General features: G+C 33.7%; 1 protein-coding gene and 1 long non-coding RNA gene across 2 annotated transcripts in view; one reads left to right on the forward strand and one right to left on the reverse strand.

Annotated features, from left to right (window-relative positions):
* LOC124155957 overlaps positions 1 to 14,380 on the forward strand; it is a 16,654-nt gene continuing 2,274 nt past the window's right edge. Inside the window, exon 1 of the long non-coding RNA XR_006864247.1 lies at positions 1 to 127. This is a non-coding gene — a long non-coding RNA (uncharacterized LOC124155957). The remainder of the gene's footprint in view (positions 128 to 14,380) is intronic.
* LOC124155955 (tyrosine aminotransferase) overlaps positions 11,023 to 14,380 on the reverse strand; it is a 23,832-nt gene continuing 20,474 nt past the window's right edge. The window contains exons 6-11 of the mRNA XM_046530194.1: positions 13,863 to 13,945; positions 13,687 to 13,756; positions 13,380 to 13,508; positions 13,204 to 13,287; positions 12,865 to 12,963; positions 11,023 to 12,497 (exon numbers count right to left, since the gene is read on the reverse strand). Of these exons, the coding sequence (XP_046386150.1) occupies positions 12,204 to 12,497; positions 12,865 to 12,963; positions 13,204 to 13,287; positions 13,380 to 13,508; positions 13,687 to 13,756; positions 13,863 to 13,945 (759 nt within the window). The 3' untranslated portion in view covers positions 11,023 to 12,203. The remainder of the gene's footprint in view (positions 12,498 to 12,864; positions 12,964 to 13,203; positions 13,288 to 13,379; positions 13,509 to 13,686; positions 13,757 to 13,862; positions 13,946 to 14,380) is intronic.

Genomic DNA, 14,380 nt, shown 5'->3' on the forward strand with positions numbered 1-14,380 from the left:
TGTAAGAGTGGTGGTGGTTTCAGCGGGTGTTTCACTTGGATTTTCTGGTCAAAGTTGATTAATTTTGGACTCCGTAGACTCTCTTTTTCTTTACGGAAGTTATGAACGTGACATGGTTATCTCAAAGGTAGAACATTCCAGCATGAAAATCTTTGCGTGGTCATAAATAGTGTGGTACAAGTTTAATTTTGTATTAAATGATCGTATTTTTTATTGTAAATATAAACGGTTCCCTCCTATTAACCAGAATTTATTTTCTTCTGCTGGGACATTAGTTTCCTTACATTGTAATGATTCGTAACTAGACCAACACTGACTTCTTTCAATTAGATCAGTTTGGCAAGATTTCACTCTTCTTGGTATCTAATTGTTAAAGGTGTTTTCTTGTTCTTAATGACTTATACTTTTTAGGTATCAAAATTACTTATCTCTATCTAAATTATATCTTGTTGCATATTAGGGTGTATTGTCAAGTAATTGGTTAAATTTTCCCCAAAGAATTAGGATGTCCCTGAAAATTCTTGGGTTATCCCATGTATACATTCCCCTAGGGTGCCTCAGAGACATTTCAGGCAGTTATTTGGAAAGTCCTTGGAGGCCCCGAAGGCTTCAAATTAGATTCCTCTCCTATGGCAACTCGTTAGGATGTCCCATGGGGTGACATGTAGGAAACCAATTGTGTATCCGCAGAATGAATGACTGAATTAAATGTTATAAATTATCAATGTTACTTGGTAGAAAAATTAACGTTATTGAGTTAGTATTGCTACCATCATTTGACTGAATGGGAATACCACTGGGTGAACACATGGATTGTACTGAGCCAGAATGTTCTAAGAATTTACCATGGTTTGACGCAGCTCTCCTCACATTTTTACTGTCAGTTTATCTTTTCCAATATGCATAATTCTTGTGCTTTGTGTACGGTACTGTCCTGACTTGGATACTGTACTATTAAAACAAGCACGCCTGCTTCAAATATTTCACCCTAGGCTTGTCTTAGTTGCTTTTCCCTTCATGGTGTCAATGCCTTGAAATCCGGCACAAACCTGAATTTCACCAGACCAGGATATATCTAGGAATGGTACTTATGAATTGGTATTTGCAGACAATTACCCCTTATATCTTGAATAATGCTCTTTATTCACATGATTTTAAAAGCAGTATTCAAACCATTAAATTGCCCAAAGGCTGCTATACACGGTGAATGATTACGTGATCATTCACAGAATCATGCGAGCAAAATAGAACATGTTCTAATTTTCACTGAATGATCATGTGCATAAATGTTCATTCGAAAATTGCTCTGTTATACACGGTAAATGGTCATGCGCATGATCATGCGAATGAAATCATCCACCGTGTATAGCGGCCTTAAGAAATAGAGTTGTGAAGTGAATCACTTTAATGATTGGAAATCATCTGAGTACTTACTGTTACAGTAGAGCATGGGTCATGTCATGATAAGTCTAATCAAAATGATCTATTTTTTATTACAAAGTTTTCCTTAACTTACTTTCGTGTCTATTTGTTACGGTGGAATTTAGTAACTCTATTTTAACACAACTAACCTCTAGCTAGAGCAATGAAACTTTATATCTAGCTCAGATCTTGATGACAATGCACATTTATATGCTTTCAGTCATGATTCTGGCTAGATTTCAAAAAATATTTTTAAAATTAATTTTGTATGGAAAATTAATTCCATATTTTGCCACCGGTGGTGCTGCAATAACATTTCAGCAAATTTGTTGTATGACATGTTGAATATTGTGCAATATAAAAGTGCATTTTTCAGAAAAATTTTAAAAAATTAAAATTTTATTACACTAAAAATTTTTAGATTAACAAGGGGAATTCTTTGATATGCCTTTATAAAAGCCATATTTTTTATGGCATTCAGAATGCCGAATGCTTCTCAAAATGGGTAGTGGTTTCACTGAATGGGCCTTTTTTTTTGCAATAATTAATTACTTTTCATGCAATGCTGTGGCATAACTAGGAATATGCTTTGGGGGGGCGATGGGTTGTCGTGACGGGGGAGAGAGGAGGAGGTCAAGTGCAAATTTTTGAAAAATCACATGCCTGAAAATACATTTTTTCATCATTTTGGCCCTAAAGATTTAACTTTAAGCCGATATTGTTATTTTATGTCAAAACTAGACAATAGTTTCAAATAATTTTTTTATTTCTCTGAGGCTTTGGAGGGGGATCTATCCCTCATCCCCCCCATAATTACGCCACTGATGCAATGTGATTAACATGCCTTACATTATTTGAAAATAGCACTCTTACATGCAAAAAGCATGGTGGTATAGTGGTTAGTGTTGTTTACTGTCACTGAAAATCAGGGTTTGCTGCGTCATCATGGCAATTAATTTTGTTGTTGTCAGTTCGATCATTTTTGCCCCGTTTCAATTTAATTTTCATTGCAGAAAGCCTAGGTAGGAGGAGAAATGTTTTATCGTCATTATGGCTTATAGGTATTTAAGCAGTCTTATTCCGATTGCAGAGGTAGGACGACTGCACTGGAAAGGATTGGTGTGCACTCAAAATTTAATTTTTGTCAAGCTTATACAGATCAAATTTCAAATAAAAAATTAAAATGACTCATTGCGAGAGCACTTACCATTCAAGCTAGAGGTGAGCAGCAGAGAGATGCATGAGAGATCAGCATCTCTTTCCTAATTGCACATGTTTCCAAACCGTAAAGCTCCGCACTCCTGATCAGACTCTTCGCTAACCTTTCCTTTAGACTCTTAGGCCATTTACTTTAAAAGTTAGGCTATTAGTCCTATGATCTCTGCATTTTACAGCTTTTTGTAGTATGCAACAGGTCATATTTTAATCCATACCATCCACTCAACCTGCATATGTTGCAAAATAATTTCATGTTTTTTTTTCAATATTTTTTTAATAAGCTTCATTTCATCTTGGAACACATAAAATCTTCTGTTTATCTGGGTGCAGGAAAAATTTAACAATGAAGTTGACCATCTGTCAGCAAAGCTGTCATTTTTATGTATTGCTATTTCCAAATGTACGTAGAGGTTTTGAGGTCAGGGAAACTGATAATTTTGATATGAAAGTTGAATATTTACTTTAATGTCTTTTGGTAATGTCACCTTATTTTTTTATTGCTCAAAAGGTACATTTAAAGTGACTTTTTGCACAGTGAGTTCACCCCGTATGCAATCATGAGTATTGACTTTTGTAATTTGAGGCCAACCTGCTATACCATAAAACCCACTTCATTATTTGCAGGGGGACTAAATACATTTCACTGTAACAGAAGTAGAACTTATTTTTATGTAAAAATACTGATTATTATTAAGTCAAGAAAACAGCAACTGCAATACAAAAATATGGGCTGATATTTTGTTGTAAATTGGGCTATAACATGGAAAAAGTCATATAAATATTAAGTTTAGTTGGGCTCTGCTGAGGGATGCAATACCATGAACAGTTACCCAATGTTGAATAAATCAGTTTTACATTTCTGCAAGAACTAACACCAAACACTTCGGAGGCTTCTAGTTTTGACCAGATTTGACAGGCTGTCAATTGATGTATTTATGGGTTTAGTTCTCTCTGGCTTCAAATATTGTACATTATGCAAGACCATAATTTTAATACTGATTAACAATAGTCATTCATATATTTTTTAATCCTCTTGGGTCTCTCAATTTGTTTTCATTCACATCCAAGAGTATGTGATCAATATGAAGCCTTCCTTTGCTATTACTACTATTCACTTGCTCTTTGGTGTTTATCCGACCATAGCATCTCATGATGTGGGAAATTATATTCCTTATCTTCCTCTCAAGGTTTATGTGAGGCTTGTTTTCTCCTACTATTCTTAGGCTGTAATATTATTCATTTTGTTGATCTATTCAGAACTTCATCACTCTTCTGTACACCACATTTTCAAAGCTCCCTCCAATGAATTTGAAAGGAAAAAATTATGAGTCAAATAATTTAATCTACATTAATAATAAAAATTTAGAGCATTTTAAAACAATTTTTATATTATTTTATTATAATTCATTTACGGAAAACTAGCTTCGATTAAGTCTGTTAAGAATTTAGCCACATTAATTGAGAAAAGAGAATGCACTATTGCAGAATGATTACATGTAACATCCACATCCAAAATCTACAACCAGTGCTACACCGTCAAAACCATCCGTTTTGAGTTAATTTACCAATCCTGTGAACAATATGCAAAATAGTGATATGAGGGATGTTATTGGTGGTTGTGTGAAACTGCAAAAAAAAAAACAGAACCTAACAAACTTCGGAAAAAGATTCCTTGATTTACAGGAGAAAATTAGTAATGAACTTAGTGATTTGAATGAAACAGAAAAAGAGTGTAAACCTGCAAGAAGAAAGAAATAATCTGCTAAGAGAATTCTTTAAGGAGTTTAAAAAGAACAATGAGAATCACCGAAGAATATTTCAATATGTATTTAATTTTTTTCTGCTTTCTTATTCATCCGTAATTGGTTGTAAAATATTTAAAATACATTACACCTTTGAACCATTTTCATTTTATAACATATTTTATTGATTACATTGTTTAACCATTGTATTTCTTCTACATATATTTAAAATTCTTGCCTTTTCTCAATGACACTTAATATGTGATTATATATTCAACATGATATTAGGGTGCATGTTGAAAAACATCATGCATTATTCTATTTCTCTTTTTGGCTGCAGCTGGTGCATTTCTCATGAGGGGCTCGGATAAATTTATATTTACAGCATTGCCATTGTTTTCTTCATCTTCTAATGATTTGTTTTCATAATTTTGATCAACTTCATGTTGAATCAAAAAATTGTGCAAAACAAAAGCAGCTGATACTGTCAAAATACCACATTCCAGATTCATCTCAAGGTATTTGAAATGCCTAAACTTCCATTTAAGCCTCCTGAATGCCTGCTCAATTTTGCTCCAGGCTGCACTGATTGTGAGAACAGAGTTAAAATTTGTTTGTTCATTTGTCAAGAGCCTATTCTCTTTAAATGCCAGAAGGAGATTAATCAAAAGAGAATAGGCACTATCACTGATTAGATGGAATTGTGGAGGAATCATAGGGTTATCCTCACTATTTATGTGCTCATATAAAGGTCTCACTCGAGCATCATGCACACGGTCTGGTATTCCTATAAAAACATCTAAGAAATGAAGTCTAGCATCACACACTGCTTGTAATACCATTGAATGGAATGATTTTCGATTGAAGTAATCAATTGCATTATTACGTTGGCACTTTATAGGAACATGGCACGTATCTATTGCTCCTATAATTCCAGTTCTTTGTAACGCCAATTCTTTGTTCAAATTTTTCAGAAGTTAAATGTTTCATTTTCATTGGACCACTTATTATGTAATCAATTATCATAGTTTTCAAAATTTTGCAAATATCGACAAATATTAGGTGGCCTGTACTTTTCCCTAAATTAAACCAGTCACAGCATGTGAGGGAAGATTCTGATTTGGGCCACATTCAAACAGCAAATAGTACTTTTTTTCAATCAGTATTACCGATTGTTTTTCCGTTCTATTTCATATTTCATCAATCAGAATCTGAGGAATATGATAAACATGGATTAAAAACCTATTCATAAGGGATTACTATTTTCAAATTAATAAAATTAAAAATTCAAATTCTGAAACTTAATAATGAAGTTTGATTGCCAACTAATGGCATCAATTTAATCTGTGTTAACTAAACCCATATATTTACCCAATTGCCATATCTTCTACTGGTATTTTGAGAAAACCTAAGAACTTGTCAAATATAGTATATATAGGCATTGTTACGTACCTGAATGACATTTCTCAATGTTCAAAAAAAATCTTTAGGTGGAGATCTGGGAATGACAGTTTCATAATAATTAACATAGACGTTAAATAACAGGAACAGTGTTTCCACTTCTTCCTCAAGAATGTTAACAGTATTCAACCATTATTTAATTAGCATATTGCCTGCTACTGTGCCTTTAAAATGTTGTCATTATCATAATCCAACTCATGAAATAAAATCTTTACCACAAAATCCATTTTGGTATCTTATCCAAACTTACGCCTGAAACTGTTTTCAGACATGTTATGTCTGTGTTATGTCATTCCCTTGGCAACTGCGCATGGTATTCACCCAAATCTAGCGCTAATACATCATTGGTGTTTGCTTTGCTAGCTCAGCGCTATCATGGATGAATGCACTCATTGCTACCAAGATAATCATATTGTGTTCATGGAATGGACTTAATTTTATATATGAACTATATTGTTCTTTAAAACTACTATTTAACCAGAGAAAACCTGTTATCACCTACTAAATGTTCTTCTGAGTTCAATTTTAGCCCTAGCTTTGTTAGGAAATTCACATAAAATCTTCTGTGAAGGAACTAAAAGTGTTAGTACCCATTACATATATGTCTAAGCATTTCTGTACTGAGATGTGATCAATTATGCCCTAGAATCTATATTACCTACCTATAATTTATTTATCTGCTGTAACATCCATTACACCCTCGTAAGGAATGGAGAAACTATAATCATGGAGCTCTGTGTGAGTTCTCCAATTCAGAGGAGCAGGTTTGTAGTCAGAGATTTCCATAGATTTGAATTCAGAGTTGAGGACCCAAAAATTTCTCTTGCAGTGACATGAGGTACAAGGTCAGGTCTCCATCAAACCTTAGGAAAAACCAGAAAATAGCAAGGATGAAATGGGTTATATGCATAAATAATATCCAAGAATGACTTATTTTGCCAAAATGGTAAGAGCAAACATATTTGTGTATCATCTTGAAATCTATAATTTACATTGTATCGGAGAGGATCCTCGGTTTCATCAGTAAAATAAAGACATAAACCTTCATTAAGATGACACTTATTAGTTATTTCACCTCTTTTAACCCTAATATGGGCAACGTGAGTCTCTTGGACTCATCGCATCACATTTTTGAGAATTTTATTATGTTATTGAAATGTCAGCATGTTGTAATTTTTTTACTTCTTCTATTTGTACATTTCCTATTAATTAGAGCAATTCAAACTTCTTTCGGAATTAAAGTAACTTAGAAATAATTTTTTTCCCTGAATTCCCACAAATCCGGGCAAGGCGAGTCTGTTTGCACGAAATGTAAAAAGTAATGTGCATTTTACAAATATTTGGTTTGAATTGTCAAAATAATGTAAAATTATCACTATGTACATGTAACGATAAATATTTGGTGTTTTATGTAGTGAAAACAGAAAGAATTAGTCAAAAGAGTCCACTGTACTCGCTGTTTGACTATGTATGAAATTAATAAGTAATTTAAAACTTGTTTTACAAAAAATAATCAATTTTATGTTAAATGAGTCTATAGTGCACAATATGTACAAATTAATGTGAAAAGTAATATTTTTCACTATATAATAGTTTATATTAAAAGCATAAGTTAAAAGAGTCCATTGGACTCACCTTGCCCGATTACGTCAGAAAAATATGTTGCCCGTATTAGGGTTAATAAATTATTCGGGAGTTCATCAAAATTGAAGGCCAAGAAAATTATAATCAAGTAAGCTATATGGTCTTTTATTGCTATTATTTGTGAATGGGTGTTTATCAACATGAAATTTATGAAATTCTAGCAGAAAAACTAAAATGAACTGAATTCTGCTTACCAATTAATATTTAGTACGTATTACCATAATGTGAGTGATTGTTACTCTTTGCAATTGCAATGTTAACAATATTGTATGTAACTATTACATCCATATCTTTCAACATGAGCAATTATGAGTACACGCAATATTTAATTAGGAAAACTTAATTATATAAAAAAGTTTTCCTAAGTATGTACATATTTTATATTCTTCCCTTATCGTGCTGCTGTAGTAATATGACATTAATTTGACAGGATATGAATGAATAAGGGACAGACGAGGTAGTTCACTCTGGGTCCTGGTATCTGAATATGCCCCAACATTTTTTTGTTAACATGTTTTTCTTAAATGAATGGATTTGGAAATCCTGGCTATGCCACAAATTGGGCAGTGTCCCAGGTCCCCCGCCATGTTTGTACTTCTCTAAGCTCTGCCAAAATGCAGCTCCATACAGTAAAAATTAGGCAGACAAGATGTTCATAATTTAATATGTAATTATTTATTCAAATAGCTAAATTTTATCCCTTTTTAAAGGAAATCGGACAATTTGGTGAAGATATGTCAGGTGGTCACATTTTGTCATCATCCATTCGTAATAACTTTGATAGCTGAAATAAATATTTAGTCGGTAAGAGGTGTCTTATCATATAAACTTACCTGTTGTAATCTTTTTTAGTGGCTCAAAATACATGATATGTGTTGCCTCCATGCAATATAGGGAGGTGGTTTGTCTCCTAAGTTTAATAATCTTTGGGAATCAGGTTGATGTGGTGGCCACAGTGTTGACTTCACACCCGGTTGGGCCACATTCAAATCCTGGTGATGGTGGAAATTTTTTGGAGACTACCCAATTGAGTGCATTTTGGATCGCACTTAAAGTACAGCTCACTTTCTGATAGATGGGAGGCCATGGACGTCTGTAAGAGCAGGCTAATGCTGATGTCAGTTTCTCTCCACCCTTTCGTCCCTGCCCTTCCCTCATGGCACAAATGACCTAAGCTGTAGGTTGCCTCCTCCAAATACTGTACCATAATAGTGATCCCATATGTTTCAAGGTCAGCACTATAGGTGTTATGTGGTCAAATCAATGGTTTTTTGGTATTCGTGCACATTATTTATGATTGCCGAAAGTTTGTAATAAGTCTCCTGGCAGGTCAGGTTTCTAATTTGAGTATCTTTGATGTACACAGTTGATTGATATTTGTATTTTGAAATTCAATCTCTTGTAAATTTTATTTGCCTCTTCTCCTAATCCAGTTGTTTTGTAAAATGTTTGTTTCTCTAATTCTAGCCATCTGCTACTTTTGGAAGAAGTCCTTAAACAATTCAGATCATAGGTTTGGTGTTTGCTTTTCATTAATTCATGATTTTGCATAATTAAGTGATGAATATTTTGTAAACATCTCTTTTATCACTACCTATGAGATGTTGTACTACATGAGTCTGTAGTGTGAAGATGTTGCACCTTCAGATTTTTCCTTCGGCATCGCACCAACATCATGTGGATCTCCTATTTGTGCAAGTTCATTGCTCTTAGAGCATTAGCTTTTTGAGGAGACATGTGCGTGAATTTAGAAAGAGAACATCAATTGATCAGTGCTCTCAGGTTAAGATCCAGTGGAGCTTGCTTTAAGCACTGTTCTATCAACCTCACAACAATTTAAAGCAAATTATTAAGGCATTCGTTTTGTTTTGATCATCATCTATGGTCAGCTTTCTCAAGTATTCAATACAGCTTTGGAAGTGACTTTTTTCTTTTCTGCCCATGAATACTATTGTCCATATACTCCTTAGATTCAGATGAGCCAGTGGCTTGTCTTTTACCATCTCAATTGTTTTAACAACTATAGAAGGTAGCAAACACCCATGCCATAATCTGTAAGGCTCAGATATTTCACAAACTCTAAAAAAAGTAAGGAAGGCCTCCAACTATGATGCCACTGAGGTCAATAGCTTTTGCCCTATGTTTTTATTATTTGATTTTGAGCCATGGCTTCAATTGTCTTTCTTAATTAGTTCTTATCTTCATTCCTTACTCTAGCTAACTGTGGCGAAGCTCTTAGTTTTGAATGCCACCACAAAGGACAGCCACCTGGCTGAGGTCGTTGCCCAGGGACCCTGAGGTCCCTGCGGATACCACCAAGGTACGCTGAGGCTAGCGCCAGGAAGGCGCTGCGAGAGAGAGAGATGCTGACAGAAGGGCAACGGACAAGGTCCTCCCTGTGCCAACCTCCGTTTTTACTACCTTTTAGGTCTTTATTTTTAACCATTCACGAAAAATGTGTGGGAGAAATATGGTTAAAACAATCTATTTTAAAATTATTTTTTTACTAGAAAAATTTTGCTTAAAGTATTTTGGAATTCAGCTTTTGATATCAAATGGATAATTAATCAATTTGCCTTATTTTATGGTAAGATGTAGGTCATTAGTTCATTTAGACAGCATTCAACAGATGATGCTAGGTAATAAGTTCATTTTTATCTGTATTTGATTATTAATGAGTTGACAAAGTGGGTAAGTCTAATCACAAACTACATGGTTAGTTACTGCTGTTATCACCTCGAATTTAATTTAAAATGATGAATGATATTTGAAGCTAATTTCCATTAAATTATGGGATTTAAAAACCTTCAGATATTTCTAAAATCTATGTTCAGGTTTTTCTAGTGAATGCTCTAAAAGGAGCTAGCTGAAATAATGTCTGGTGCTCTCCTGGCAAACAATGTGGATGAAGACTTCTTTGAGTTGCACCTTGGGTTCAGTTCTCCATTTCTCCGACCAATGTTTTCGTAAGCAAATCGCCCATTGTCTTCATCGAACCAGGAATCCAAATCCTACAGCAATAGGTGCAACCAAATTGGCATGGCATCTTTCTCTATTTGATCCCAGTATCCACGAGAGCACAAAAGAAGTTTTGTGTCCTAGTGGTGTATTATGCGGTTCTCATAGAACTCTTTGCTCAGATACCACTGATGTTTCAATTAGTCCCTGCTGCAACTTTACCGTGGATGACCATACAATGGATGGAGACATCAGCTATTACATAAGCAGAATTTGGAACAATCTCCTGAAAGCGTTGATAGCCAACACATAGGTGACAAGGAGAGAGGAAAGCACACTACCCCTGGGGCATTTATATAAATGGCAATTATGAATGGGATACACTTGGATTTCTGGATCCCTGAAGATGATAGGCGAGTTGCTAGTTTCAACAAGTATAAATGGAGAGCTTAATCCGATGGGAAACTCAAAAGACTGCCTGTTAGTTGGAGCTTTAAGCTCATTCCTAGTGGATTATATCTTGGAAATGTTGACTTAATGCATCCCATAATGTAAGTTAATTCTGTTTCATTTTTAATCTCATTGCAATGTTAGTTTATTGGCATTATTGCTTAGTACATTATCATAAAGCAATACTACAATATTTCCATACAAAAACCTGGAAGACATAAAACCCATATATAAGAAACAAATACAGAAACTGGTATTATGTTCTACCACAATTCATAATCTTTGCTAGGCTAAAAAGATTGTTTTTAATTCCTTTACCATTGAAGTAATAATGCAAGATAAAGAAGATCCGTACACTAAGTATAGGGAATCCATTCAGTTGAATATGCCCTTGCACATAAAATATTTCAAATTTGTCATTATATCTGTCAATATTTGTTTTGAGTTAGGATATTTCTCTCTAGAATTTGTAAGGTGCATAACTTATGTAACCCATTCTTCATTATGTGTAACAATTAGCTGAACCTGTATGTGATTGTCTTCTCATTAAGTGAAGTCTACGTAAACTCCGTGCCTTCACAGTCTTCTCTTTTATAAATATCTTCATCAAATCTTTCACATATTTCTGCATGCATATTGGAATGATTGAACCATTCAAGTTGAGAGTAAATTTATTTCATAACATAAGGCCATGAATGAGTAAGAATTGGGCAGTTGGAGCTGCCAAGAACATGGAATTTACAGAAACAGTCCAAACAAATAATTGCATACCACATTGCCCAAATTAAATAATTTTACTATTGAATTAGTGACCACTTGAAGATTTATTTTTTTAATATGCATTCAATATCTTGTCCACTTTCTCTGCACAGTATTACTCCATCACATGAGAGGTTTTTACTGTCTTGATTTCCAATATTCAAAAATTCATTTTTTACATTAAATTTTTCCTTGAGGTCTGGTAGTAGTATTTATAATACTATTCCGACTTTACAAGCTACAGGTGTGCTCTCTGACATTAAGATCATTTTGAACTGTAGCATCAGAAACACAATCCACGTGAATGCTTTCTTCAAAAGCTTAATAAAGCTCACTGGCTGCCAATCATTTCCATCATCCTGGAAATAAAATGCACCTTTTCCAAACAAGTAGAACAGTATCTAACTGTGTCTAGATGTAGTCGGAAAATGTAATAAAGAGCCTTTGTAGAAATAACATCCTTGACTTTAAATTGGATTTCAGCATATATATGTATATTAATCATTTTGATTGGAATGCTCTTCCTTCAACTCCTCAAAAAATGAGAGTTCAAGGTCTTCGCCCTTCATCTGACATTAAGTGCACTTTGTTGATTAGGCAATCCTCCTCATTGACATTTCCATCAGCAGTTAGAAAGATCTTTTCTTCAAACAGAGCATTATGTTCTCTGATTTTCCTTCCATCATCCTCTTCATAGGTGATTATATCCATCATATCCATCTCCTCCTCTTCGAAGACTTGGAAATGACGGCTACAGAAGTCTTCTATTCTCTCACATGCCTCCCTCATTTGTGCCTCTGGAACGGTTAGCACAATTCTCACGTAGTTGGGGTAGTCAAAACACTGAAAAGAAAATTGCATTGTTACTATATTGAATTCTATAGTTTGATCTGATAGTTTTAATTTCTGTTTATGTATATTGATTTATCCAGTTAGTTTTCTCGTAGAATAATTGCGTATAATAAAAAGTAAAGAACAGTGGGTGCATTAAGGAGATTTTATTTTAAGGAGAAAACATTTTTCAAGTTCATCAATGTATGTATTAGGTAAATTTTATTGAAATCGTGGTAGTATTCATATCATAATTCCATAAAAATGTTTTGCAGCAGTTCATTGCCGGGTTAATAAGCTATTTTATTTAATATTCTTTCTATAAATTTAAACCGAAATATTTTTCTAACTTAATTTTACGGTCAAAATAGCTGTTTACCTTTCCTGGAAGGCAAAATACTGATTCTTCTGTCACCATCTGCTCCACGAACTCCAAATCTGTTTTAAACTCTGGAAATTTCTCCATGTCTATTCCCACCTAATAGTTGAGGAAATAAATATGAGGCACAGAAAGCGCATTAGTAAAGATTCTTACCTCTTTTAATTTGAGGGGTCTGAAATGAATCATCAACGAAAGTATTTTCTCAAATTATTATTTGAAATGTAATAAAAAATACTGAAGTCATTAATTTGGTTTCCAATGGGTGATAATAGTGGCAAAAATACAATAGATAAATTTTTAAAATCTGTAGTGAGAAAAAAATTATTCCTGTCTTACCATCATATACATTGCACCTTCTGGCATGATTGGAGATAATCCAGGAACTCTATCTAAAATTTCATACGCTATTTCTGCATTTCCCTGTAATTACATAGAACAAGCAATTATTGGAGTGTTTAGATAAAAATACAGGATTTAATTAACACATATTTAATAAGGTTATCCTACCGTACCTGAATGGCAGATAAAGTTTCTTTAAAAAACTCTGTGGGCGTATTTGACAAAATTGATGGTAAGGCTCCTTGAACTAAGGTGTTACTTCCAATAATTCTTTGGCTTAAGCAGTTGAGTCCTTTGCGAATCTGAAATGAAGGGGAAATAAAATTTAATTTTCTTGGAATTAATTGTTTGAGAATGTTAAATTAATTAATAGTGAATTTAGTTTTGAAAAGGAAATGATCTAAATGTTACTTTTGTAATTTATATGAATTGTGTTTTAGTTTTCTACACTAAGGCATTCTTATGTTTTATATATTTTACCTCTTGATCAAAAACACCTGTCTTATCATGTACAACAATCCATCCCATTCTCCAACCAGGCACCAGAAACCTTGGAATCAAAAATAACACTGTTAAGAATAATTTTTTAGGGATATGTAAATATGCACATAATAATTGTTTCTTTGCAAATAAATGTATTGCATCCCTTTTCTTACCTTTTGGTTAGTCCACCACAGGTGAGGATTGGAACATCTTCTGAGAGTGATCCCAAAGAGTAGAATTCACGACCAGGGAAAACCTGTTAAGTATAGGAGTTGAAGTATTATTTGTACTAAAAAAACTTCCAAAATATGTCTATGATAGTCTACAAGGAATATCTACGTAATAGAAATAGAAGTAAGTTTAAGTAGTATTGAGAATGTGTCCTGTTGAACATTCAGTGAAATACACATGCCATGATGGGAAGTAATTTGTTTTAAAAAAAGAAGAAAAAAGAGGAAAAACACAGACAGAGGTCATAAAATGCTAGGTTTATCGTCTAAGGTAGTCATGTTTTCAAATTTTGAAGAGACAAGATCACTTAGACAAAAAGTCGCTCATACTTCTTTTGAATTGCAGCACATCTATGGAGAATTTGATGTTATCAGGCAAAGAATTCCTCAGTTTACAAGAAGAATGAAAAGAATTTTCAAACTTATTGGGACAGTATTTAGGCATGTAAAATATTGTGTGA

Source organism: Ischnura elegans, chromosome 3 (assembly GCF_921293095.1).
Source record: "Ischnura elegans chromosome 3, ioIscEleg1.1, whole genome shotgun sequence".
Lineage (NCBI taxonomy): Eukaryota > Metazoa > Arthropoda > Insecta > Odonata > Coenagrionidae > Ischnura > Ischnura elegans.